This window comes from Moschus berezovskii, chromosome 10, assembly GCF_049115385.1.
Source record: "Moschus berezovskii isolate FMDL1 chromosome 10, NW_MosBer_1.0, whole genome shotgun sequence".
Classification (NCBI taxonomy): Eukaryota; Metazoa; Chordata; class Mammalia; order Artiodactyla; family Moschidae; genus Moschus; species Moschus berezovskii.
The window spans coordinates 13,401,817-13,426,415 of record NC_142469.1 but is presented as its reverse complement, the minus strand read 5'-3'; the positions used below and the strand labels follow the sequence as shown (position 1 = coordinate 13,426,415).

General features: G+C 42.9%; 1 protein-coding gene across 2 annotated transcripts in view; it reads right to left on the bottom strand.

Moving 5' to 3' along the window:
* The window catches only part of COL19A1 (collagen type XIX alpha 1 chain), a 453,176-nt gene that overhangs the window by 31,025 nt on the left and 397,552 nt on the right, over window positions 1-24,599 (bottom strand). For both annotated transcript variants that reach the window (XM_055433811.2, XM_088840925.1), the window contains 8 exons: window positions 23,126-23,170; window positions 20,758-20,808; window positions 20,628-20,672; window positions 20,182-20,208; window positions 15,849-15,902; window positions 11,238-11,282; window positions 4,158-4,202; window positions 3,994-4,056 (listed from right to left, as the gene is read on the bottom strand). In XM_055433811.2, coding sequence (XP_055289786.2) covers window positions 3,994-4,056; window positions 4,158-4,202; window positions 11,238-11,282; window positions 15,849-15,902; window positions 20,182-20,208; window positions 20,628-20,672; window positions 20,758-20,808; window positions 23,126-23,170 — 375 coding nt within the window. The remainder of the gene's footprint in view (window positions 1-3,993; window positions 4,057-4,157; window positions 4,203-11,237; window positions 11,283-15,848; window positions 15,903-20,181; window positions 20,209-20,627; window positions 20,673-20,757; window positions 20,809-23,125; window positions 23,171-24,599) is intronic.

The window sequence follows — 24,599 nt, the reverse complement described above, 5'->3', positions numbered from 1 at the left end:
GGTAGGTGTAAGGAGGGAAAGCACTCAGGGTCACATCAGATACTGAGAGCCCCACAGCAGGTTTGTCTTTGAGATTTGATTTCAAGAAGGAGACCAAGGCCAGGAAGTGATTTCTCGGCAGCAGGCAGGTGTATGGACTCCCTCCTCTGCAAAGCCTGGGAGGCTTTTGCTGGGCTGGGACGGCGTCTACAAGGATGGCTCTGCCGACAAGCAGTGTTTCCACTGCTGTAATCACCTCCCTGAACATCCTGGGAATTACCTAGACCCTGTTGCCTGAAGCATCGAGTTCTAAGGACTTATGCCATCCAAAAACACAAGCAAAAGATAAAGCTGGTTAAGGAGAGGATGTGAAAGAAACAACCATGTCATTTGAATAAGAGAAGATGAACCTGGTGTAAAAGTGTAATTCATGTTTTTGGCAACAATACAAGAAAATGAACGAACGTACAGATAACTTTTTGTCTTCTATGACTCGTTAGTGACTGTCATGTATGTTCTCTTTTCTCCGCTACTGCTGCTTCGTTGCTTCAGTTGTGGCCAACTCTGTGTGACCCATGGACTGTAGCCCGCCAGGCTCCTCTGTCCATGGGATTCTCCAGGCAAGAACACTGGAGTGGGTTGCCGTGCCCTCCTTCAGGGGATCTTCCCGACCCAGGGATCAAACCCGGGTCTCCTGCATTGCAGGCAGATTCTCTACCACTGAGCCATCAGGGAAACCTGTCTCGTTTCTCTATGAAGATGTTATTAACTTGTTCTTTAACACCAGTGGGGGGTGGGGAAGGTCCCGGTTTCAGAAATTTTTACAAAAGCCTCAGTGGATTTACCTTCCTTTCTCCCTCTCATTTTACTTATCTGAAAGACCCCTACTCTTCTTTCTAACTCAGGTGTCCATCTCCCACATGCCTGCCTTTGAGCAGTGGCCTGAGGCTGCAGAAGAAGGGGGCCCTTGCTCAGGTGTTCTCATCTGCACCTGTGGCAGCAGCCCTCAAGCAACCCCTTGGTATTTCTCGATTTGGCTCCTTCTTCCCCAAAGTCCCTGCACATATTTTCCTGGTTCATGAGACCTCCAGCGTTACCATAATTTCCAGCCCATTCCTCATGGTCAGTGACGACTTGCATCCTTTATGGGGAAAACAGCAGTAGGGGACCCACTCACTGTTCTGCCTCCAGCCCTACCCACCTGTGCTCACGAGAACTCTGACTTCTGCTCCTTGCTCCTCTTAAGAAGGAGGTTCTGCCCTGTTCCTTGTGAAGACCAGTTTCTACTTGTGAGTCTTCTCTCCTGACTCAGAACCCACTCTCTTATATCTTCCAATGTCCCCTTTCAACAGAGTCATTCTTTTTTTTATATTTGTGGCTCAGCAAAGAATCCTCCTGCAATGTGGGAGACCTGGGTTCGATCCCTGGGTTGGGAAGATCCCTTGGAGAAGGGAAAGGCTACCCATTCTGTATTCTGGCCTGGAGAAGTCCATAGACTGTATAGTCCACGGGATCGCAAAGAGTCGGACACGACTGAGTGACTTTCACTTTTCATTCTTTTATGAACGGGTCTCTGCTGCTGTGTGTGGACGTTCACTGCTAGCAGTGCATAGGCTTCTCACTGCAGCGGCTTCTACCGCTGCGGAGCACGGGCCCGAGGCATGCAGGCTCAGTAGTTGCGCCTCACAACGTGGGCTCAGTAGACGTGCTGCGTGGGCTTAGTTGCTCTGTGGCACGTGGAATCTTCCCAGATCAAGGATGGAAGCCATGTCTCCTGCATCTGCAGGCAGATTCTTAACTCCTAGACCACCAGGGACGTTCTCAAGCAGGCCATTCTTATCATGATACCACCATGCTGTACTCTCTCCCCCAGGGATGCCTACATTTCCAAACCCAGGGGAGAATTTTAAACTCCCCTGATACTCTTTCATAAACACTTGGCTCCTTCGACATACAGGAATTCTCCTTCGCCTGGCCTTCTTCACCTCTCACTGGCTGCCCCTTCTCGGTCCTTCTGCCAGAGCCTCTCCTAACGGCTCTGTTCTCTTCCCAGTTCACAGTTGCCTCATTTCATCCACGCTCAGGTTGAAAGACCCAAATCAGTCTCTGCAGTCCTGGCGTGTCCATTAGTTCCAGAAGGATATATTCACCGCTTACTTGATATTTCCACTTGGCAGTCTACTAGTGCTTCAAGACGAACATTTTATATCAGAGAACTCCTGGTTTTTCCTTCAAAATTCACCCATCTCCTGTCTTTCCTGTCTCTCCAAATGTACCACACTGACCAGGTTGCTCAGACTCCAAACCACAGCTTTGCTATCTCTTTCTCACACGCTGCGTCTGGTCCATCAGCAAGTACTGATGGCTCTGCCTTCAAGACACATCATGGCAATGCTTCCTCAAGGTTCTGTCTGCTTCTACCCTGCTCCCTATGGTCGGCTCTCTAGGCAGCAGTTAGAGTGGTCTTTGAAAATGCAGTCCAGCCATTTTCTTACCCACTACAAATGCTCCAAAGGGTCTCCATCAGACTTCAAATGAAGCCCAAACTCCATCCCTGACTCAGAAGTTCCTCACAGTCCAGCCACTGCCTGCCTCTCCCTCTGTGTCTTTCCTGTTCTCCTTCAGCTCACCTCCCTCTTGACTTTGTGCCTTCTGCCCTTCCTACAACACAGAAGGTTGTGCTAGCCTTCCCTTTTTCTTGAAACAATGTGCCCTGTTCCCATCCCTGCTGTCTACCTGACCTCCCCATGGCTTGAGCTCTCCTACCATATAGGGTTTGCTCCAAAGCTGGATGCTGTTTGACTGCCCTATTGAAATGCTACTCTAGGGCTTTACCCTGCTTAGATCGTCTTCTACCTGAATCATGCATGTTTGTTTCTGGTTCGTATCCCTACACTACAGTATAAATCCAAGGAGCTGCAAGCACCCAGAACAGTGCCTGGCATGTCACAGGTGCTCAAGAAGCGTTCACAGACTGAATAAATTGCTTTTTGCATCACTCCCTGGGAACGTAATGGCATCTGAGAGTGCCTTACAGGGGCTGGGATGGGGAGTTGGTAAAAGGCAGGGGCAAGGAGGTAGAGATTGAGACTAGTGTTACCGGACCGTCTTCCATGGCAGGCACTGGACGTCAAACCATGTCATGTGACCTCAGTGACTCACAAACCCTGGAGACATATCGCAAACCCAGACCTCCCTGACTTTAAACTGCATATACTTCCTGTGTTTTCACGTTTCTCCTCTGGGGAGACGGTGGCCAGGGAGTGCCCCAACCCTGAGGCTTCATAGGGACTGATCAGCCCCTGAATTCTGTGCTGTTTGGTCACCTTCAGCCCCCCTCTCCTAACAGCAGCCGGTTCCCACCCAGTTCACGGCACAGAAACAAGCAGAGGGAGCAGGGCTTCTATAAAGAGCACCCTGTCTATTCCTCTACATATCCCCACCTTCAGGGAGCAGCACACCATTAGCACACAGCAGCGATGAGCTGAGCATATGTTGAATTGAATGGAATTAATCAGAATGATTGTTACAACGTCACATCAATATTATGTCTCAGTAGCCAAGAGCTCTTTTAGGACATGAGTGGGTGATGTGTTTGGCAGTGATTAACAAAGGTGTAAGAACAAGTCCACAGATAAAGGAGGGAACCTGAAGACAGAGCCTCTTTCTACTGTAGCTCCACACACAGGTGTTAAATCTGCGAGTCTGCATATTTCAGGATATGACAGGCCATTTCATTTTTCACTCCGCTGAGAACATTAGACCTAAGAAATAATGAGTCTAATTTCCTGACACTTAAAATAAAAGGCCTCATTGTTCCCATGGTGATTTAAGACATACTCACAGGGAGCTGGGCCCTCAGGGAGAACCATACCCCAAGAAGCCATTGGCAGACCTGCTCTCACTTCCTCAGAAACTCTGTGTTCAGATCTCACCTTCTGAGGTGACAAGTAAAGAGGCAGTGCTGAGAACTTTTCTTAAACAGGTAAATTTTAAATAATGAAAAAGACTTACAGGCTTTCCTGAGGGTCCTTCTGGTCCAGGGAAACCTACGTCTCCAACAGGGCCTCTCTCCCCCTGCAGACATGTCCACAGACAAACGTCAGTTGCCAAGAAAACCTTTAGAACGGCACGTGGCAAACACAAGGACACAGCTAAGTCAGAAACAGGCAACTCACCGGTTCTCCTGGAACTCCTGGGGGGCCTGGGGCTCCGGGTTTCCCCTGAGGAATCAGATTACCAGGAAATGTTAGGAGCTACATTACTGAATAAGGCCACGTGTTTTCCTTCCACACCCGCGTGGGTAGCACCTGTGCTGCAGGTGTGGCTCTACACTGATGCGCCACCCCTGCTGGTCAGAGTCTGCGGCCCACACTCCACGGTGCAGATAGGAAGGCAGTCCCTCAGTGCATGTGTGGGTGTGTGGTGAGGGATGGGAGGAGGGACGATAAGAATTATGGAAATGCTTTCATCAGTGTTTTATAGTTTTCTGTATATAGGTCTTTTGTTTCTTTCCGTTCCGTTCTGTTCCATTCAGTCGCTCAGTCGTGTCCGACTCTTTGCGACCCCGTGGACTGTAGCCTACCAGGCTTCTCCGTCCATGGGATTCTCCAGGCAAGAATGCTGGAGTGGGTTACCATTTCCTTCTCCAGGGGATCTTCCCGACCCAGGGATCGAACCCAGGTCTCCCGCATTGGAGGCAGATGCTTTAACCTCTGAGCCACCAGGGAAGCTTTAGATAAATTTATTCCTATATATTTTATGAATTTTCCTTGGAAGAAAACTATGACCAACCTAGACAGCATATTAAAAAGCACAGACATTACTTTGCCAACAAAGGTCCATCTAGTCAAGGCTATGGTTTTTCCAGTAGTCATGTATGGATGTGAGAGTTGGACTATAAAGAAAGCTGAGCACTGAAGAACTGATGTTGGAGAAGACTCTTGAGAGTCCCTTGGACTGCAAGGAGATCCAACCAGTCCATCCTAAAGGAAATCAGACCTGAATATTCATTGGAAGGACTGATGCTGAAGCTGAAACTCCAATACTTTGGCCACCTGATGCAAAGAGCTGACTCATTGGAAAAGACCTGCTGCTGGGAAAGATTGAAGGCAGCAGGAGAAAGGGAACGACAGAGGATGACATGGTTGGATGTCATCACCAACTCGATGGACACGAGTTTGAGTAAGTTCCAGGAGTTGGTGATGGACAAGGAAGCCTGGTGTGCTGCAGTCCATGGGGTCACAAAGAGTCAGACATGACTGAGCGACTGAACTGAACCGAAGTATTTTATTCTTTTCATTGCAATGGTGAATGGGATTGTTTCCTTAATTTCTCTTTCTGTTTTTTCATTGTTAGTGTATAGGAATGCAAGGGATTTCTGTGTAATCTTTCCTGGAGAATGTTCTGTGTGCACTTGAGAAAAAGGTGAAATCCATTGTTTTTGGGTGAAATGCACTGCAGATATTAATTAGGTCTAACTGGTTCATTGTATCATTTAAAGTTTGTGTTTCCTTGCTAATTTTCTGTTTGGTTGATCTATCCATAGGTGTGAGAGGTGTATTAAAGTCCCCCACTATTATTGTGTTCCTGTTAATTTCCCCTTTCATACTTTTTAGCATTTGCCTTATGTATTGAGGGAATTCTTTGTTGGGTGCAAATATATTTATATAATATAATATATATATATATATATATATCTTCTTCTCGGATTGATCCATTGATCATTATGTAGTTTCCTTCTTTGTCTCTTATCATGGTCTTTATTTCAAAGTCTATTTTATGTGATATGAGTATTGTTACTCCAGCTTTCTTTTGGTCTCCATTTACATGAAATATCTGTTTCCAGCCCCTCATTTTCAGTCTGTATGGGTCCCCAGGTTTGAGATGGGTCTCTTGTAGACAGCATATTGTCTCTTGTAGACAAAAACAACACAGGGGTTTTGTTTTTGTATCCATTCAGCCAGCCTTTTTCTTTTGGTTGGAGTATTTAACCCACTTACATTTAAGTTAATTATTGATAAGTATGATCCCATTACCATAGATGTAGAAATATACTATGTTCGTAGACTGGAAGAATCAATATAGTGAAAATGAGTATACTACCTAAAACAATCTGTAGATTCAGCACAATCCCTATGTCAAGCTACCAATGGTATTTTTCACAGAACTAAAACAAATAATTTCACAATTTGTATGTAAACACAAAAAACCTTGAATAGCCAAAGCAATACTGAGAAAGAAGAATGGACCTGGAGGAATCAACCTTCTTGACTTCAGGAAATATTACAAAGCTACAGTCATCAAAACAGTGTGGTATTGGTACAAAGACAGAAATATAGATCAATGGAACAAAATAGAAAGTCCAGAGATAAATCCAAGCACCTATGGACACCTTATCTTTGACAAAGGAGGCAAAAATATACAATGGAGAAAAGACAAGTGTTGTGCTAGGAAAACTGGTCAACCAGTCAACCACATATAAAAGAATGAAACTAGAACACTTTCTAATGCCATACACAAAAACAAATTCAAAATGGATTGAAGATCTGGATGTAAGATCGGAAACTATAAAACTCTTAGAGGAAAACATAGGCAGAACACTCTCTGACATAAATCACAGAAAGATCCTCTATGACCCACCTCCCAGAGTAATGGAAATAAAAACAAAAATAAACAAATGGGACGGAACTAAACTTAAAAGTTTTTGCACAATGATGGAAAAATAAACAGCCTTCAGAATGGGAGAAAATAATAGCAAACAAAGCAACTGACAAAGACTTAATCTCCAAAATATACAAGCAGTTCATGCAGCCCAAGACCAGATAAACAAACCCAAACAAAAAGTGGGCCAAATAACTAACCAGATATTTCTCCAAGGAAGACATACAGACTGATAATAAACACACAAAAAGATGCTCAACATCATTCATTATTCAGTTCAGTTCAGTTCAGTCGCTCAGTCGTGTCCGACTCTCCGTGACCCCATGAATCACAGCACACCAGGCCTCCCTGTCCATCATCAACTCCCGGAGTTCACTCAAACTCATGTCCACAGAGTCGGTGATGCCATCCAGCCATCTCATTCTCCGTCATCCCCTTCTCCTCCCGCCCCCAATCCTTCCCAGCATCAGAGTCAGTCTTTTCCAGTGAGTCAGCTCATCGCATGAGGTGGCCAAAGTATTGGAGTTTCAGCTTTAGCATCAGTCCTTCCAATGAACACCCAGGATTGATCTCCTTTAGAATGGACTGGTTGGATCTCCTTGCAGTCCAAGGGACTCTCAAGAGTCTTCTGCAACACCACAGTTCAAAAGCATCATTCTTCGGTGATCAGCTTTCTTCACAGTCCATTCATTATTAGAGAAAGGCAAATCAAAACCACAATGAGGTATCATCTCACGCAGGTCAAAATGGCCACCATCAAAAAGTCTACAAACAATAAATGCTGGAGAGGGTGTGGAGAAAAGGGAACTCTCCTACACTGTTGATGGGAATGCAAACTGGTGCAGCCATTATGGAGAACAGTGTGGAAATTCTTTTAAAAACTGGAACTAGAACTGCCATACAACTCAGCAATCCACTGTTGGGCATACACACCGAGGAAACCAGAATTGAAAGAGTTACATGTACCCCAATGTTCACTGCAGCACTGTTTAAAATAGCCAGGACATGGAAGCATCTTAGATGCCCATTGGCAGAGGAATGGATAAGGAAGTTGTGGTACATATACACAATGGAATATTACTCAGCTATAAAAAGGAACGCATTTGAGTCAGTTCTAATGAGGTGAGTGAAACTAGAGCCTATTATAAACAGTGAAGTAAATCAGAAAGGGAAACATCAATACTGTATATTAATGCATATATATGGAATTTAGAAATATGGTAATGACAATCCTATATGCAAGGTAGCAAAAGAGACACAGATGTAAAGAACTGACTTTTGAACTCTGTGGGAGAAGGCGAGGGTGGGATGATTTGAGAGAATAGCATTGAAACATGTACGTTACCATATGTAAAACAGATGACCAGTGCAAGTTCGATGCATGAGGAAGGGCACTCAAAGCTAGTGTCTCTGGGACAACCCAGAGGGATGAGGTGGGGAGGGAGGTGGATGAGGGGTTCAGGATGGGGGAATACATGTGCACTCATGGCTGATTCATGTCGATGTATGGCAAAAACCACCACAATATTATAAAGTAATTATCTTCCAATTAAAATAAATTAATTTAAAAAAGAATTTTGAAAATACTAAACAAGTATATCCTCATTTCTGGGAACCCCTCTTGCTTGACAGGCAGCTCTTCTTCACCTTAGGGGAAGGAGGGCACAAAGGGTCATAGAAGTCCTAGACTTTGAATTTCACAAGAAGGTTTTTGCATTCATAGCTGTGATTCATGGGGTCGCAAAGAGTCGGACACGACTGAGTGACTGAACTGAACTGAAGATAGCCTGAAAAGAAGTATATTTGATTTGCAAAACCTTTTTGTTGGAAAGGAGAGGACAAAACTGGTCTGACCCAGCACAGAAGGCCTGGAGGACTGAGGGCAGAGACACTGTGGACCGGAGAGACCTCTGAGACAGAGCAGAGTGGGAGATGGACCAGCGTAGGCAGCAGTGGGCATGAGCCCAAGTGGCCAGACCAGGTCCAAGAATCCTGTCTTTGAGGAGCCACCTCCTGCCCCTTGAACCTCATGTGGATGGGAATGTTGGTGTGGGGCTGAGACCATAGAAATCCCAGCAGGTTTCCAGGGAAGGAAACCTGGGCTTTTCCTCTACTTGCGGTGTAGAACTCTTGGCAGGTCTTTTGGAGGTCAAGAAGGCCCCTTGGCAGGTCAGCGATGGCTGAGTGGTGAAGCAAGGCAGACAGAGGCCTGAGATGGCATCCTGGCCCCCCACTGCCCAAGTGCAGCAGGAGCTCCTGGAATCTCATGGACCTGAGTTGGGGCATGTGTTAGAGCTGAGAAAGCCAGTGTTCCAAAGGGCCTTGGCATGGACTCAGGGGCGCAGGGAACTCACGCCTGGAGTTCCAGATGAAGATCTGAAAGTCCAGGCAGTGCCAGCAGTGATCTCAGAGGACCTGGGAAGGGCACGGTGCCCCCGGTACCCACCTGCTATCCTGGGAGGGAGGAGAGGAAGAGCCAAGGGAAGGCCCTGGATGGCCTGTTTACACACTAGGATGGGACAGACTTCTAGGCGGAGTAGGACTGGGCCCTCAGATTCTCAGCAGAGGTCTGTGATGGGCAAAGCAAGTGAACATCCCTGCTTCAACCAGAACCATCACCTTAAATTTTTTTTTTAAATTGTGGTGAAATATACATAATGTAAAATCCACCATTTTCAGTGGCATTAAGTACGCTCACACTGGTATGTAGCTATTTCCAGAATCTTTGAACTATTTCATTTTCTGAGCCACAGTAAGGTCCAGTTATAAAAAATAAAGTAACAGTTTTTAAACTTTATAGCCAGTTTTATATATACAGCATGCAATTTTTTTTAACCCTTCCCCATTTTTGTAATTGTCAGTTAATCTTCTTAATGATGAGATACGAAAACTGCATTTTAGGTAAATGTATTAGATCTACCCAAACAAGTAGCAGGGCAGCCTCTAATTTCAATCATGCTGCATCCTTCAAAAATATTCTTGGAATTATTCATTTGGATTGTCCTTTGAGTCTGTCACTGATCTTTTAAATACTTCAGTGGTTGCCAGTATTTTTCCTTTTATGGCAGACTTAGTTGAACATAACTAAGTCCCACCTGGATGAATAAAGCAGGGCGTTACACTTCACCATACCATACAGAAACAAAAACGGGGTGTGAATATGAGAGACGCAGGTTCTAAGGGGACCCAAGGTGATCGCAAAGGCAGGTGCAAATATGTTGCTAGGAACAGTAGGGAGCTGGGGAGAGTGGGGAGGAATGGGATTAAGTGTGAGCCAGTTTTCAAGAAGAATGCTTTCTGGTATAAAAACTCTTGGATGGCATCCCTGATTCAAAGGACATGAATTTGAGCAAATTCCAGGAGATAGTGAAGGACAGGGAAGCCTGGTGTGCTGCAGTCCATGGGGTCGCAGAGTTAGACAGGACTTAGTGACTGAACAATAAAAACCCTGCAGTGCTTGTTAAATAAGATATTTTCATGTGACTTTTACAATCATACTAAGACCAGACTTGACCTGAAACAGCTAAAGAAGGGGATGTCATCCTCCATACAGATGCTTCTCTATGGAGTTTGTTAGTCATTCAGTTGTGCTTGACTCTTTGCCACCCTATGGCAAACCCTATGCCCACCAGGCTCCTCTGCCCATGGGATTTTATAGGCAAGGAGACTGGAGTGGTTTGCCACGTGGACGGGTCTTTATTTTTTGTTGTTAAGTTCAGCAATGGAACAGCGGGCAGCAGAGTGGCTGCTGACTTTTTGAGGGATGGCAGGGGGGCGGTTATTGGGAGGCTATGGGTGCTGGCGGGTGTTGGCAGAGGTCAGTGGGTGGTGCGGAGATGGTAGGGCCCTTTCTTGTCTTCCTCATGTTCCTGTGATTGAAGCACAGGGCGTCCACTGACTTTCCTACCCTGGCTCACCCTGCAGGGCACCTGGTGAGGATAAATGGGCTCTTATACATAAAGCCTGACCACAAAATTTTAATTAGAGCATCATGAATGAAGATCAAAATGATCCCTCGGGCTCTGAGAAATGATTTTAACCTTTCCTGGAGCACTTCCTATTCATTTGAAAAGACCTTGATGAGATTTAAAACATTTGACACCAGAGAGCAACAAAAATGATTGAGAGGCTTAAAGGGCTAGTTTATGAGGAAACATTAGCAGCAATAAAGCTCCGCTAATAACACCAGGCTGAGGGAAAACTCAGGCAGATGGCAGCTTAATACGAAGATACTGAAGCACATTGCCTGAGGATAGGAACTTTGCCTTTTGAAGATTAAGAAACCTTGAAATATTACAAGAATAGAGAAACCCAACAAGCTTCTCAGAGCTGTGTGGTACTGATGCATTGGCACAGGTAATGGGCTTTCCCTCCCCACGTGAAAGTGAGTTGGGAAGAAAAAAACAAAGGAAGAAGTTTAAAAGATGAAAATAAAGACAGGAGCATTCTTGAGGTGGGAGAGGAAAAGGTGGGTTTAAAAAAACTTTTTTTTTGGGTTTTGTTTCTTAAACTGGGAGTTCCAGGAGTCACCCTGTGCTCCCAGCCCTTTTGGCGGTTGGTACCTGTGTGGACAACATGAGATAAACTGAACTCACCGAGATTCCTGCCACTCCCGGGGGACCTGCCGGCCCTCGATCTCCCTGAAAAAAAAAATATATATATACTGCTTAGAATCAAACCCATACAATCTCCACTGCCAAAACTGATGCTCAAATAATGATTTGGATTTGGTAAAGCTTCTCTTTGGAACTTATACATGTTGTTGATATTAGCTGGTGTGACACTAGAGGCCAGATGGGGAAAGGACCAAATGAGAACTGCAGCCAGTGGAACCTACTAAAGACTTCTCTCTCTCTTTTTTCCCCATAATACCAAAGTTAATAATAATACTAATGAAAATAAGCATTCACTGTATCATTTCTGTTAACCTATTCCTTAAGACAGAACCCCATAATACTTACAGGTAAAATTAGCCAATACTTTTCTTCCACATATTCAAAAGTAACTTATTACGAATAATTAAAAGACTAAGACCTTGAATGTCTTCTGAAAAGCTTCCAATAGACTTGTCTCATTGGATGTAGGGTTAAAACGAATGTGTTTAGAACCAAGGATTTTGTAGTTTCTCCTCATGAGGCCAATAAGAAGACCCCTGGAATTTCTCTGAACAGTGGAATGACTCAACCTTTTTTCCAAAGGCAATGTGGTATTTTAGATAAAGCTGACAAGGCTAAAAATACTTATGGTTATATATGGGGCAATAAAATGGCAATTTTTGTTGGGCAGAATCGACATTAAAAAACTTCGTAAGTTCACTGAGGGACATAAAAGAAGATTTGATTAAACAGAGAGAGATGTTTGGTTCTTGGAGGGCAAGACAGCGCTGTAAAGGTGTCATTGCGCCCAGACTAATTTATAAATTTAATGCAATTTTTACAAATTGCAGCTTGATCAAATGATATTAAAGTTCACTTGGGATAATAAATATACTTGAGGATAAGAGAAAAAAGTAAAAGAAGAATAATAAAGACATTAGCAATACCATATTTCAGCATGCAATAAAGCTATAATAATTGAAATATGGAATATTGGCCCAAGATTAAGCAGTATATCAATGCAATATAACAGCAACTTCAGCAACAGACCAACATTTACAATAGCGTTTTAGTAAAGAAAGGGCTGTATTATTCAACAAATAGTGCTAATAATTGAATAATTTCTTTGAATAAGTCTAATTCCTCTCTATACATTATACTCCATATAAATTCTGTAAGATTAAACATAAAACTGAAAGGCAAGGACCAACTAGGATAAAGGCTCCATCATATAATATAGAAGTAGTGTCTTCATTATATAAACCATAGCTACAGTTAAAAAAAAAAAGAACTAGTACAAAAATGGGTGAAGGACCTAAACAGATAGTCCTCAGTTCCACTTTGCTCTTTTAAACTGCAGGTTTTTACCCTGGAAATGAATGTACTGGGGCTTTTCATTCAATGGAAATATTTGCATATCTGATAAAGATGAAGTTAAGAGGGCTCCTGTCTGATAATATGGTCCTTGCAACAACTGAGTCTCACAGTACTTTGAATCAGTCTAATTTAATTATCTGGCAGGACTCTTATTTCCATAATTATACCTGAGACCTTGTCAAAAACAATATCTCTCTGTACCCTCCACTGCCTGCATTCCAACCTTGGACCACCATTTTCCATCATTGTACATCACTCCCTTGAGTGCCTTGAACCCCCCAAAATTTTGATGTCACAAAGACCTCTAATCCGTCCCTGGTAGAAAAGTTTTCATTCTCCTTCACCCCCTAGATGGCCCCTCTTGCTTGTGTCTCTAGTTTAGATCCCACGGTCACTGGTTATAATCACTCCCCATATACTGCTGGCTCACAGTCCCATCCTCGTTTCTCTCACTTATTTGTCAAAACGGGAGCTTGTTTAAACCCAGCTCCCCTCCTGCTCTCTGCGTATGGACACGATCTCACTGACTGGTCTCATTTCAGTTCATGACCATGAGTCTCGAGGGGCTTCTGCTCAGCCACCACACTCTGTGGTTCCTGGACTTGCCCTCTCGTAGAAGACCTTTTCCTCAAACTTCCAAACTCTCTCCCTGCCTCACTCTCAGATGAGACCTTCATCCTCCATCTCTGAGAAAACTGAAGCAATCAGAAAAGAACTTCTATAGACTCCAATTGATTCATGTGCCCATGTCCCCGCTCCTGTACTCCTGTATTTTGGTTCCAACCAGCTCCTACAGATGAACTATCTGGGCTCCTTTCTGAAGCCAAGCCCCGCATTTATGCCCCAGGTCCCATCCTGCTTAGCTACTAAGGACGCCGTTCCAGCATTTCTCCCCTCTCCTCCTATCTCATCGCTCCTTCCCTTTTACTAAACTAGACTTTCCTTTAGCCTAGAAACAGTCTGGTACTTCTGCGGTCTTAAAATCTATTTTATGGAACCTAGCCCTGCTTCCTCCTGTAGCTGCTGGCCTGTTTCTTTACTCTTCTTTGCAGCAAAAGTCCTTGAGCATTGTTTTCACTTTGTCTAAATCATTTTTTTTTGTCATTCTCTCTTAGACCATTCAAGCCCAGAAATTTTTCCTACCACCACAGTGAAACAGTAATCATTTCTCTGATGAACGGTTCCTACGTGGCCATCCTACTCTACCTATTTGCAGGATATGAGACAGGTGATCACTCTTCTCGATACACGATCTTCACTTGATTTCCAGGACACCAACATTTCCTCTTATTTCTCTGGTCCCTTCATCTCAGTCTCCCTTGCTCACCCCCTGCTTTCTTCCTGATCTTAATACTGGAGGGCTTCAAGGCTCAGTCTGTGATCCTCTTCTCTTTTAAAAAATCCACTGTCATTCTCTTGGTGATCTTATACAGCCTCTTGACTTTCAGATAGCAACTATAGGCTTACACAATCAATTTATGTCTCCACTTAGACCTCTTTTTAAACTCTCTACTTTTCAATTGTACCACCTACTCCAGTACCCCTACTATACTGTCTAGTAGATAATTCCCATAATTGGTCCCACGTCCAAAATTATACTATGGATCATTCTCATCCCACCCTCTCCGAACAGACTCTGTGTAGAGCTTTCCTCATTTCTGTTGATAACATCCCATCATCTCAGGTGCTCAGGTCAAGCACCGTGGAGCCACCCCTGACTCTTCTCTTAGACCCACATGCCGTCACTCCTGTTGCCCTTCCTTCACAACATGTCCAGAGCCTCAGCCTCCTCATTAGCTCCAGTCATTCTGCTCTTATCTGAGCTGACAACACTGCCCCATATGTGGGAATAATCTGTGTCTTCCCTGTCCCATGGGGCTTCCCAGGTGGTGCTACTGGAAAAGAACTCACTTGCCAGTGCAGGAGATGTAAGAGACATGGGTTTGATCCCTGGGTCAGAAAGATCCGCTGGAGGAGAGCATGGCAATCCACTCCAGTACTCTTGCCTGGAGAATCCCATGGACAGAAGAGCTTTCCTTACACTCCAGCTGCAGGTCCGTCACTTTTCTACTCAGAAACCACCACTGGCTCCATATTTCACTCAGAGTGAAAGAGGACGTCTCTACGATGGCTGATAAGCCTCTTTATTAATTAGTGCTTCTCAAACTACCTGTGGTGAAGGAGCACTTTACTTGCTTATTTATTTTTAATGCATTATGAACCAATGTGGGTCACATGTTTGGAGATTACGGCAATGTCAAAAGTCAAGTTATTTAAATGCTGGCTCTCCATCTCTGTGCTTACCCTGGCCTCAAACCCCTGACAAAACTTGCAGACTGGCCGTGGCCCTCCAGGGGCCAGCGAGCAGCACTGCTCACCCCCACCCCACCTCTCCTAGCATTCTCCCCTCGCTCACTCCCTGGGTCTCCTTGAATGTACAGGAATGCTCCTGTCTCAGGGCATTTAAGACCTTCTTTGCTAGTTGTGTATATTTAAGGTGTGTAGTTTGATGATGTGATATACATATATATCGGTAAATGATCATCATAATCAAGCTAATCCACATCTCCATCACCTCACACAGGTCACTGTGTGTGTGTGTCTGTGTGTGTGTGTGTTGAGAACACTTAGCGAATTTCAAGCATACAGTTTAGTATTGTTACCTAGCATCACCCTGCTATACACTACATCTCAAGAACTTACTCATCTTTCCTGGAACCTTCTTCCTTCTGGCTTCAGGGGCTTAGCTAACTGACTATCCTCCAACCCCTTCCAAGTCTTTGCTTAGTTCCTGATTTCTCAGACCACCTGATTTAAAATCAGACCCTCCTCTTCTGCACTCCTGATGCCCTTTAATCTCCTCTACTTTTTCTTTCTTTCCACAGCACTTCAGTTCAGTTCAGTCACTCAGTCGTGTCCGACTCTCTGCGACCCCATGAATCACAGCACGCCAGGCCTCCCTGTCCATCACCAACTCCCGGAGTTCACTCAAACTCATGTCCATCTAGTTGGTGATGCCATCCAGCCATCTCATTCTCTGTCTTTCCCTTCTCCTCTCGCCCCCAATCGCTCCCAGCATCAGAGTCTTTTCTAGTGAGTCAACTTGTCGCATGAGGTGGCCAAAGTATTGGATTGGTATCCCCAAACCTAAAACAGCTCCTGGTCCAATGGTAGGTGCTCAATAAACATTTTTGAATGTTGAACTGGTGAACACATGCTTAACCTTGCACTTACCTTTATACCAGGAAATCCTTCTAGTCCTGGCAACCCCATTGCACCAGGTTCTCCCTGTTAAATATGAACATAAGAACACAAAAGCAACAATCAAAGGTTTTTAAATCATTGATTTCAAAAGCAAGGATTTTTTATTTTTTTGCCTAGAAAGTACTCTCTTAAACACTGGTTGGTAATTTAGCAAGTAAATAGTATGCTCTATTTTCAAGCATCTGTATTCTTACATTTGGTATTTGAAAATAGAAAATAAAGCTATTCCCTGAAGTATTTTTTCTAATTAACTATTTTTATACTGATTAAGAATCTGCTCTGAATGAATTTCTCTAGTCAGTATTAACTCCAATTACAATAAGAGATAGAAGAAAAGGCTGGGCTTTAATAAACTTTGCATTTGTGAGGTACCTAAGGCTTCCAGATTGTCAGAAAACAAGACTAAAGATGGAGCTCTCAAATCAAAGTTTATCATCCTTCAATATTCCCTGGAGCTGGACATGAACTGTGGGTGCTTCAGAGGACAGGGCCAGAGGCAGTCACTGCTGACGGGTCACTGAGAGGAGATGAGTAAGCCTTTCTGTTAAAAAAATCTGTTACATACGCTGGTGTATGGTCACAGCACTGTAAACTTTAGGTCCTCAAGGAACTCGTTTAGCAAGGTTAGGATGAAGGAAGCTGCTAACTTATAACAATAAACATTAGGGGTTCTAAATTAAAGAGACAAAGTGGGTTTATTGTTGTCGTTCAGTCACTAAGTCATGTCCAATTTTGCAACCTCATGGACTGCGGCATACCAGGCTTCCATGTCCTTCACTATCTCTCACAGTTGACTCAAATTGAAGTCCACTGAGTCAGTGATGCTATCTAACCATCTCATCCTCTGTCGCCCTCTTCTCCTTTTGCTTTCAATCTTTCCCAGCATCAGGATCTTTTCCAATGAGTCAACTCTTCATATAAGGTGGCCAAAGTATTGGAGCATCAGCATCAGTCCTTCCAATGAATATTCAGGGTTGATTTCCTTTAGGATTGACTGGTTTGATCTCCTTGCAGTCCAAGGGACTCTCAAGAGTCTTTCTCCAGCAACACAATTTGAAAGAATCAGTTTTTCAGGGCACAGCTTTCTTTACGGTCCAACTCTCATATCTGTACATGACTACTGGAAAAAGCATAGCTTTGACTAGATGGATCTCTGTCAGCAAGGTGATGTCTCCATTTTTTAATGTTGTTTATGTTTGTCATACCTTTCCTTCCCAGGAACAAGATTCTTTTAGTGTCAAGGCTGCAACCACTGTCTGCAGTCATTTTGGAGCCCAAGAAAATAAAATCTGTCACAATAAAATCTGTTGTTTCCTCCTATTTGCCATGAAGTGATGGGACCAGATGCCATGATCTTAGTTTTCTGAATGTTGAACTTCAAGCCAGCTTTTCCACTCTGTTCTTTCACCCTCATCAAGAGTCTCTTTAGTTCCTCTTCACTTTCAGCCATTAGAGTGGTATCATCTGCTTATCTGAGGTTGTTGATATTTCTCCTGGCAATCTTGATTCCAGCTTGTGATTCATCCAGGCTGGCTTTTCACATGATATACTCTGCATGTAAGTTAAATAAGCAGCCTTGATGGACTCCTTTCCCAATTTTGAACCAGTCCATTGTTCCATGACCAGTTCTAACTATTGCTTCTTGATCTGCATACAGGTTTCTCAGGAGACAGATAAAGTGGTCTGGTATTCCAATCTCTTTAAGAATTTTCCAGTTTGCTGTGAGCCATGAATTAATGTTAACTACAAATATTTCCTCAGGACACTGGATGCTTTCAACATAATCATATAGAAAATGTAGCTTTCCAAGTTCATTCTCTATAAATGTATTTTTGCATGCCTAATGCTAATCTACTTCAAAAATATTACCAACACTAATTTCTATTATGAGTGATAATATTGTCCTTACTATGAGATGCTTAATGAAAAGCATATGATCTGGATACTTTCTTTGCTCTAAAAATCTTTTTAGACATCTACCAATAAGTAACCTGCCAATCAGAAAAAAGATGTCTAGATTCTCTTCTGCATGAAGCTCTGTTATAGAGGCCTTGGGTCATTGACAAAGGAAATAAGCTCTTTGATTCTCTTTGTTTATATTCTCAGTTATTCTTAAGACAGAGGAATTAGTTGAACAGTGCTCAGCCAATCAATCAACATTTGCTTGAAAGTAGCTAATAATAAATATTTAATTGAAAACCAATTATAAATTGAATACCAAGGGAATGAAATGGATCACCTCAGGAAAGAATAAATTCAATTAAGGGTGATTTTTATCTGCAAAGTTTCACTGAGAAGATTAGAAACAGTGATGCAGATCTGGTGGCCTGGGGTTTGAAGGAGGCTGGAAGAGTAAATCTTCCCTCAAAGCCCCAAGGGGAGTTTTCATTGTCGATTCAGTGACCTGTAGCTCAGCTGGTAAAGAATCTGCCTGAAATGCAGGAGACCCTGGTTTGATTTCTGGGTTGGGAAGATCTGCTGGAGAAGCAATAGACATGTGGCTCAGCTAGTAAAGAGTCCGCCTGCAAGGCGGGAGACCTGGGTTCGATCCCTTGGTTGTGAAGATCCCCTGGAGAAGGAAACAGCTGCCCACTCCAGTATTCTGGTCTGGAGAATTCCATGGACTGTATGTATAGTCCATGGGGTAGCAAAGAGTTGGACATGACTGAACGACTTTCACTTCACCCTATTCAGTGACCTGTGACTCCACCGTTCTTGGCTTATCTCTGTGGTATGAGGTAGTACTTCTCTACCTAGGGGCAACTGGTAACATGAATTCCAAAGGAATAATCTAAAGTTTCATCTAAGATAAACCTGAAGGATTACACAGTAGTTAATTTCATGATTTCACATTTTATGTTCCAATTTTGTGCTTCACTCACTTAATTCATGTCTCTAAAAGCAAGCAGCACCCTTCACTTAGTTTTTATTCTTTATCCTTTGTTGCACCCAAGAAAAATCAAAGCCTCATCTCTTCAGATTCTACTCACATCTGTATACATTTTTGTTACCTCCCACTTTCCAATCCAAATGAATTATAACTTATCCTTTATTATTATCCTTTTTTCTCACCTTAACTTACAGTTCCTAATGAAAAAACTTTGGTGTTTCGGGGAAGGCAGTGAGAAGCCTATGTGCTCCTAAATGATCCAGAAAGGATGTTTGTGTGTGTGTGTGAGAAGGAAATACCAAGAGGAAATTTTTATCGATAAGATGAAAGGAGATTGGAATCAGAATGAAGGATACAGTGGATGAAAGTGTTAAAAAATGTTACAGATAAGAAAAGCACAGCATGAGTAATAAAACAAAGGAAACACCCACATGACATATTTGGAAAATGCTTCTAACTGGGTTAAATCATGATTTTAGGGGAAAACAAATCAGTTTTTAATTGCCTAATAACAACAACAAAAAGCTCTTTCATGCATTTGAAAATGTATTTAGATGCAAAAAGATTGCTTTTTATGGCTGTCCTGGTTGTTTAAAATTTATCCATCTAGTTCTACCAAAATTTCCTGTAACGAAAGGGCCTTCAGTCTCTTCTCACAGCAATGGAAAGTGCTTTGAAAACTTATATCAGTTTCAGGTACATCTGAGTTTCAAGCATATATCCAAAGGTCAAAGAACAGAGAAATGAAATATGAAGGACAGAACATCTGCTTGTAAAGGACATGACAGAAAAGTCAGCCAGGGAATAAAAGTAATCTAACTGCATTTGGCAGAACTTTTCCAGGGACACCTCGTGGTTGAGGAGGATGCCTGACCACAGTCATCATCCTTTGGGGGCTGGAGGACAGGATCTCTCCTCAGGCGGAGGGTTAACCTCCCGACACAGCACTCCCAGTAAACGGGGTTATCACAGCTCACCAAATCTCCTCCAGAAAAACTGCATCAGACTGAAAGTAAATAAACTGCCCCTATCTCTGTTGTCGTTGTTGGGAGATATGGCAGACACCTGAAAGAATTTCTTTTCAATAAATATTTTTCTTTCATGATCCACTAATATTTTTCTTTCATGATCCACTTTCATGATCATCAAAATAGTCCTATTGGAAGAAAGTGCTCTGTTTCTCAGAGCTTTATATGCATCTCTTTCCAGCCCCGGGTGATTTCTACAAATGCACTGATGGGGGAGTGTCAGGAGCAGTGACATCAGGACTGAGCTTTCTGAGATGAGGAGCGGGCCTGCTGCCTCCATGCTCACTGACAAACATCTCAGAAGGCAGGCATCCCTCCTGAAGCTCTTCTTAACACTAATAAAGATATATTTTCTAAATGACACAAAACATGGGAATATACATACCACCGGGCCAGGATCACCCTTGGGGCCCTATAAGAAAAATGTGAGAAGTCACCTTGAAGATAATGACTGAAGGAAAATCACAAACTATGAAGAATTTTTGTCCAATTTGCTTTAACACATGTAAAAATATGTGCAAGCCTTGCTTTGCTACCATTTGGATTTGAAGCATAAGATGAGGAGATATAGCTTGATAGAACTCCCGTGACGGCGATCACCTGGACATTGATTTAGTTCTCAGATTTCCAAAATGTGACACCTCTACGCATAATGCAATTTTTCTTTATTTTGTGTACAATCTTATTATTACTGGTTTCATTTATTTCCTCCTGCAGAACATTTTGGTTATATTTCTAACACACAATTTTCAATGTACTTAGGATGTCTTTTTGTTGTGTATGTGTGACTGTTCAGTAAAAATATGCTTCATGATAAACAACTATACTCACAGGGGGGCCGGGTGGCCCTGGGTAACTGGGAGCGTTCACACCTCCCTTCAAAAGAGAAAGAAAAAGGTGAGAAAAATTTGTAGTCACCTGGAACCAGAATGTGACTTTACATAATTAGAAAAGTAAATACCTGGATTTTATATAAACTGCTCATTCCATTCCCTTCATTGAATGGTATACCCTTAGAAGAGAAATGAGATACGGAATTATTCTTTTATGTAAATAGTGAGAGTCTCTAACTTTGTTGTTTCACCAAATGATACTTTTCCTATTCTATTTTAGAAACTGAGCTTAATTCTAAAAATAACAGTGTTTAAAAATAACAGTGTTATTTTTATTAATTTAAAAATAACAGTGTTTCCATTTTTGGTTTTTCTAAAGCAAATGTAGAGGAAAAACCTGAAGGCATGTGAGCTCCACCTGGAGCACACACACACACCTTCTGCAGGACTGTGATGAATGTGCTGATTTGACAGATGAGACACTAATGTATTCAGAGGAAAATATTATTTGCTCATTAAAATTCAGTTTCTGAATTGCCAATTTATGCTAACTGTTTACAGCCTGCTGACCTGCGGCCCATAATACAGGAGTGCTGATGAAGATGTGAATGGGGAGCAATTTGGCTACTGAAAGGTAATTTTTACCCACAGTCTTTTCATACTGAATAGAAAATTAAGAGAAACAGGGGATATGACTTTATTCACAACCCTGTGTGGATGTACTACAAAAATATATACTTTAAAACAATAGGGAATAGAAACTTCCTAATAAAATTGATCTGTGAATCAAGTCCCAGGGTAACACTTTAAAGAGAACTCATCTGAGAGGCTTTCATAATCATACGTTTTAGCATTCAGGAAAAATTTGCACATGAAAATTTTAGTTCAGATCTTTTAGCCTTTAAAAAAATCCCCATAGAATCAATAACTTGCATTTTCATTTATTGTGATTTCCACATTTTAGCTGCAAAACTGAAGATCCCTCATTGCCCTGCTTTTGGACCATGGTAGCCAGCAGTGCTCAGGGCACATGACCTGCGTGCATCCTGCAAACACTTGTGAAGGAAGGAAAAAAGCTTTGTTCATTTATTCCTTTAGTATTTCACTCATCCATCTGACAATTCAATTCAGCAGTTTGACAAATGCTGAATGTCTACTGTATATAGTCCTCGAGGGCAAAGGATACTTTTGTCTGAGATTTCTAGGGCCAGGGTGGGAGGGGTTCCCAGGAGAGACAGCATTTAATTTGTTTTGGACCAATATTTATTAAGAATAAATAGCTATGGAGGATCTGGGTGGGAGGAGGGAAGGTGATTTCTTAAGTCCATTGTAAAATACAGGTTCCTTTTGTGGGCTCCTGTTGCACTCTGCTGTGCTGTCCACTAGGGAGGGAGTGCATTTTAGTGTTCGAGCCTCAGGTGCTGCCCGCCCTGCTTCCGTGTCAAGGGAGAAGGTAAGTATAAAAGAAGAGCAGGTTTAGGAAAACAGATGCCGATGTCTTCACTGAAGTGTGCAAAGCACACAGACACGCAACCTATCTTTGGAATCTCAAGAAACTTACCAATGGAGAAAGCTAAGACATAAATCTGCACAACAACATACACTTCCTTTCTTTTGCTTTTTGGTGAAGACGGTATTTCAAGTGATGACTTGGGCCATTTCAGGGAGTTTCCCTTGCATATAAGAGGTGCACGTGTTATTAAACTTTTGATTATTTTTCTCCAAAAAAAGTCACAGATGACTTTTGCCCGCTTTGGGTGAGTTTGGCCTCTTAAACTCTCCCTCTGAGGCCAGTGGGAAGGAACATTTGGTGAGATGGAAGCTGTGATGCTGTTCAAGCGAGACCCCACTTGAGGGCAGACTTGCTCCAGGGAGAGGCACCTATCTTCTCCCCAGCCTCCTGACAACATCTGTCTCAGCCCTGAGGAGAACACTGATGGCCCTTGTACATTTCATTCACTAAGCGCTGTATAAATAGAGTTTCCTAGCATCTCAGGCATCATGGATAGTAATAAACACACACAGCACAACATAATTTTTCTACCAGCTCACATAACTGGAAGGGATCACTTTATGGCCCCTCTATTTTCCATGAATGAGGCTCATTGAGGTTAAATGACTTTCCGAGTGTCCCCCAGGCTGAAGTGGTGAGTCAGGTGCACCCCCAGGTGAACTGAACCCACAGCAGGGAGGCCCACATGCGCAAAGCTGAGCGCTGTGCCTCAGGGCTGAGCTAACAGGGCAAGTCAGAGCTGCCCTAAGCCATATTGGCTGCCATTCAAATTCATACATAAAACTCAGACGACTTTTATCCTTGAAGGTACCTAAATGGAGTCCAACCCCTTTACAAAAGGCTTTTCCCCCGCTTTTTCCATTATGATATGTTTATTACAGGATACTGAATATAGTTCCTTGTGCTAGACAATAGGACGTTGCTGCTTATAAAAAGCCTCAAGTAGAAGCATGCATTTATGTTTTAAACATGAAACAACTCACAGGTGGTCCAGGTGGTCCAGGTCTCCCCGGGGGCCCCTCACTGCCCTGCAAAGGGCAGACAGACCAACATCAATGACAGACATTTCTACCCCAGGTTTATGAACCAAACATTCTGAAATTGATATGACTTGTCATTTTGTCAGCCTTGCAAAGTCTTACTCAGTTCGGCTTTTTTCTTCACCTGGGGAATTACTAGACCACAGGAAAGCTAAATGTCTTTTCCCACAGGCATTCAGATCTTCACCGTTTGACCCCCAGGGACAAAGCTTATTTTTAGATGGAGCCAGACAACCAGGTGATGAGGTCCTGGGCTTTGAGTGCAACTGGGGGAACCCTCCCCACCTTGGGGTGCAGAGCAGCCTTCCTGAAAGCGGGGGTGGCTCAGGGACTTGGCTCTCTGGGGCAGACCCTCACCCCACCACCTTCATCTTTGGGGAACCAGAGAGGGCATCCACATAGTTTAACTAAAGTGGAAAATTGCAATATGAGTTGTGTCTGCAGGGGGAGAAACCTCTCTCACTTCCTAAGTTAATGTCAGGCATGTCCCCTTGAGCAGAGGTGACCGAGGGACAGCGCTATTTAAAGGAAACATTCTATACAACGTAAACAGCCTCAGACATTCTGCTTCCAGGCAAGGCAGACTGAAAATGACATCTGTGAAAAATGAATTCAAGCTGAAACTTGAAACATGGGATTTGACTTATATTTTTATAAAACACAGGCTGGTTATTAGTCCATGATAAGCAGAGGCACGATACTCCCTTTGGTGTCTTTAACCAGTTCTTCCTGAAACTGCTTTTTTTTTTTTTTTTTTTAAGAATAGCCTCTAACAATCTCCTAAGTCTCTTGATTATCAGGGGAAATGGCAAGAAATGGTTAATTAAAGAAGAATCAGACAGTAAATTCTTACTTATCATGCTCAAGAATTTTGAGGGATTTTAGTCCATTTTCATAAACTTGATGGGTTTCATTCCAATCTCCCCATTTTTTTTTAGTAACCAAATAATCATATAAACCTTCTGATTGTGTCTTTATCAATAAAGACCAACTGTAAAGTTTTTCTTGCCATGTATCTCTCTGAGGCTGAGTAACAATGAGTGTACTGTGTGTTTCTCTCTAAGACACATCAGGTCCTGCGGGCTGCCGGCAGAGTCCTTCAGAGAATCATGTCATGGTTCTGAACTGCACGAGGACAATAAACAAGCAAAACGTGTGCCTACTGAAAGGACTTTTTCTTCTGGCACAATTAAAAGTCATATTTTCATTCTCGACTGTGGCCCAAAGTTCATCTCTGTGTGGAATTCCCACTAACTTCAAAAGGCAATCTCCAACAGAATAATTTCCATCAAGAACACAGAGAAAAGGCTGGGATGGGTTGGGCAAGCTCCCTGGGATGCTGTCAGAGAAAAATGTGTGAGACTGTCTAGAATACGCACACGGTTGCCTTTCAGTTTTGGGGAGGAGGATTCCTCTG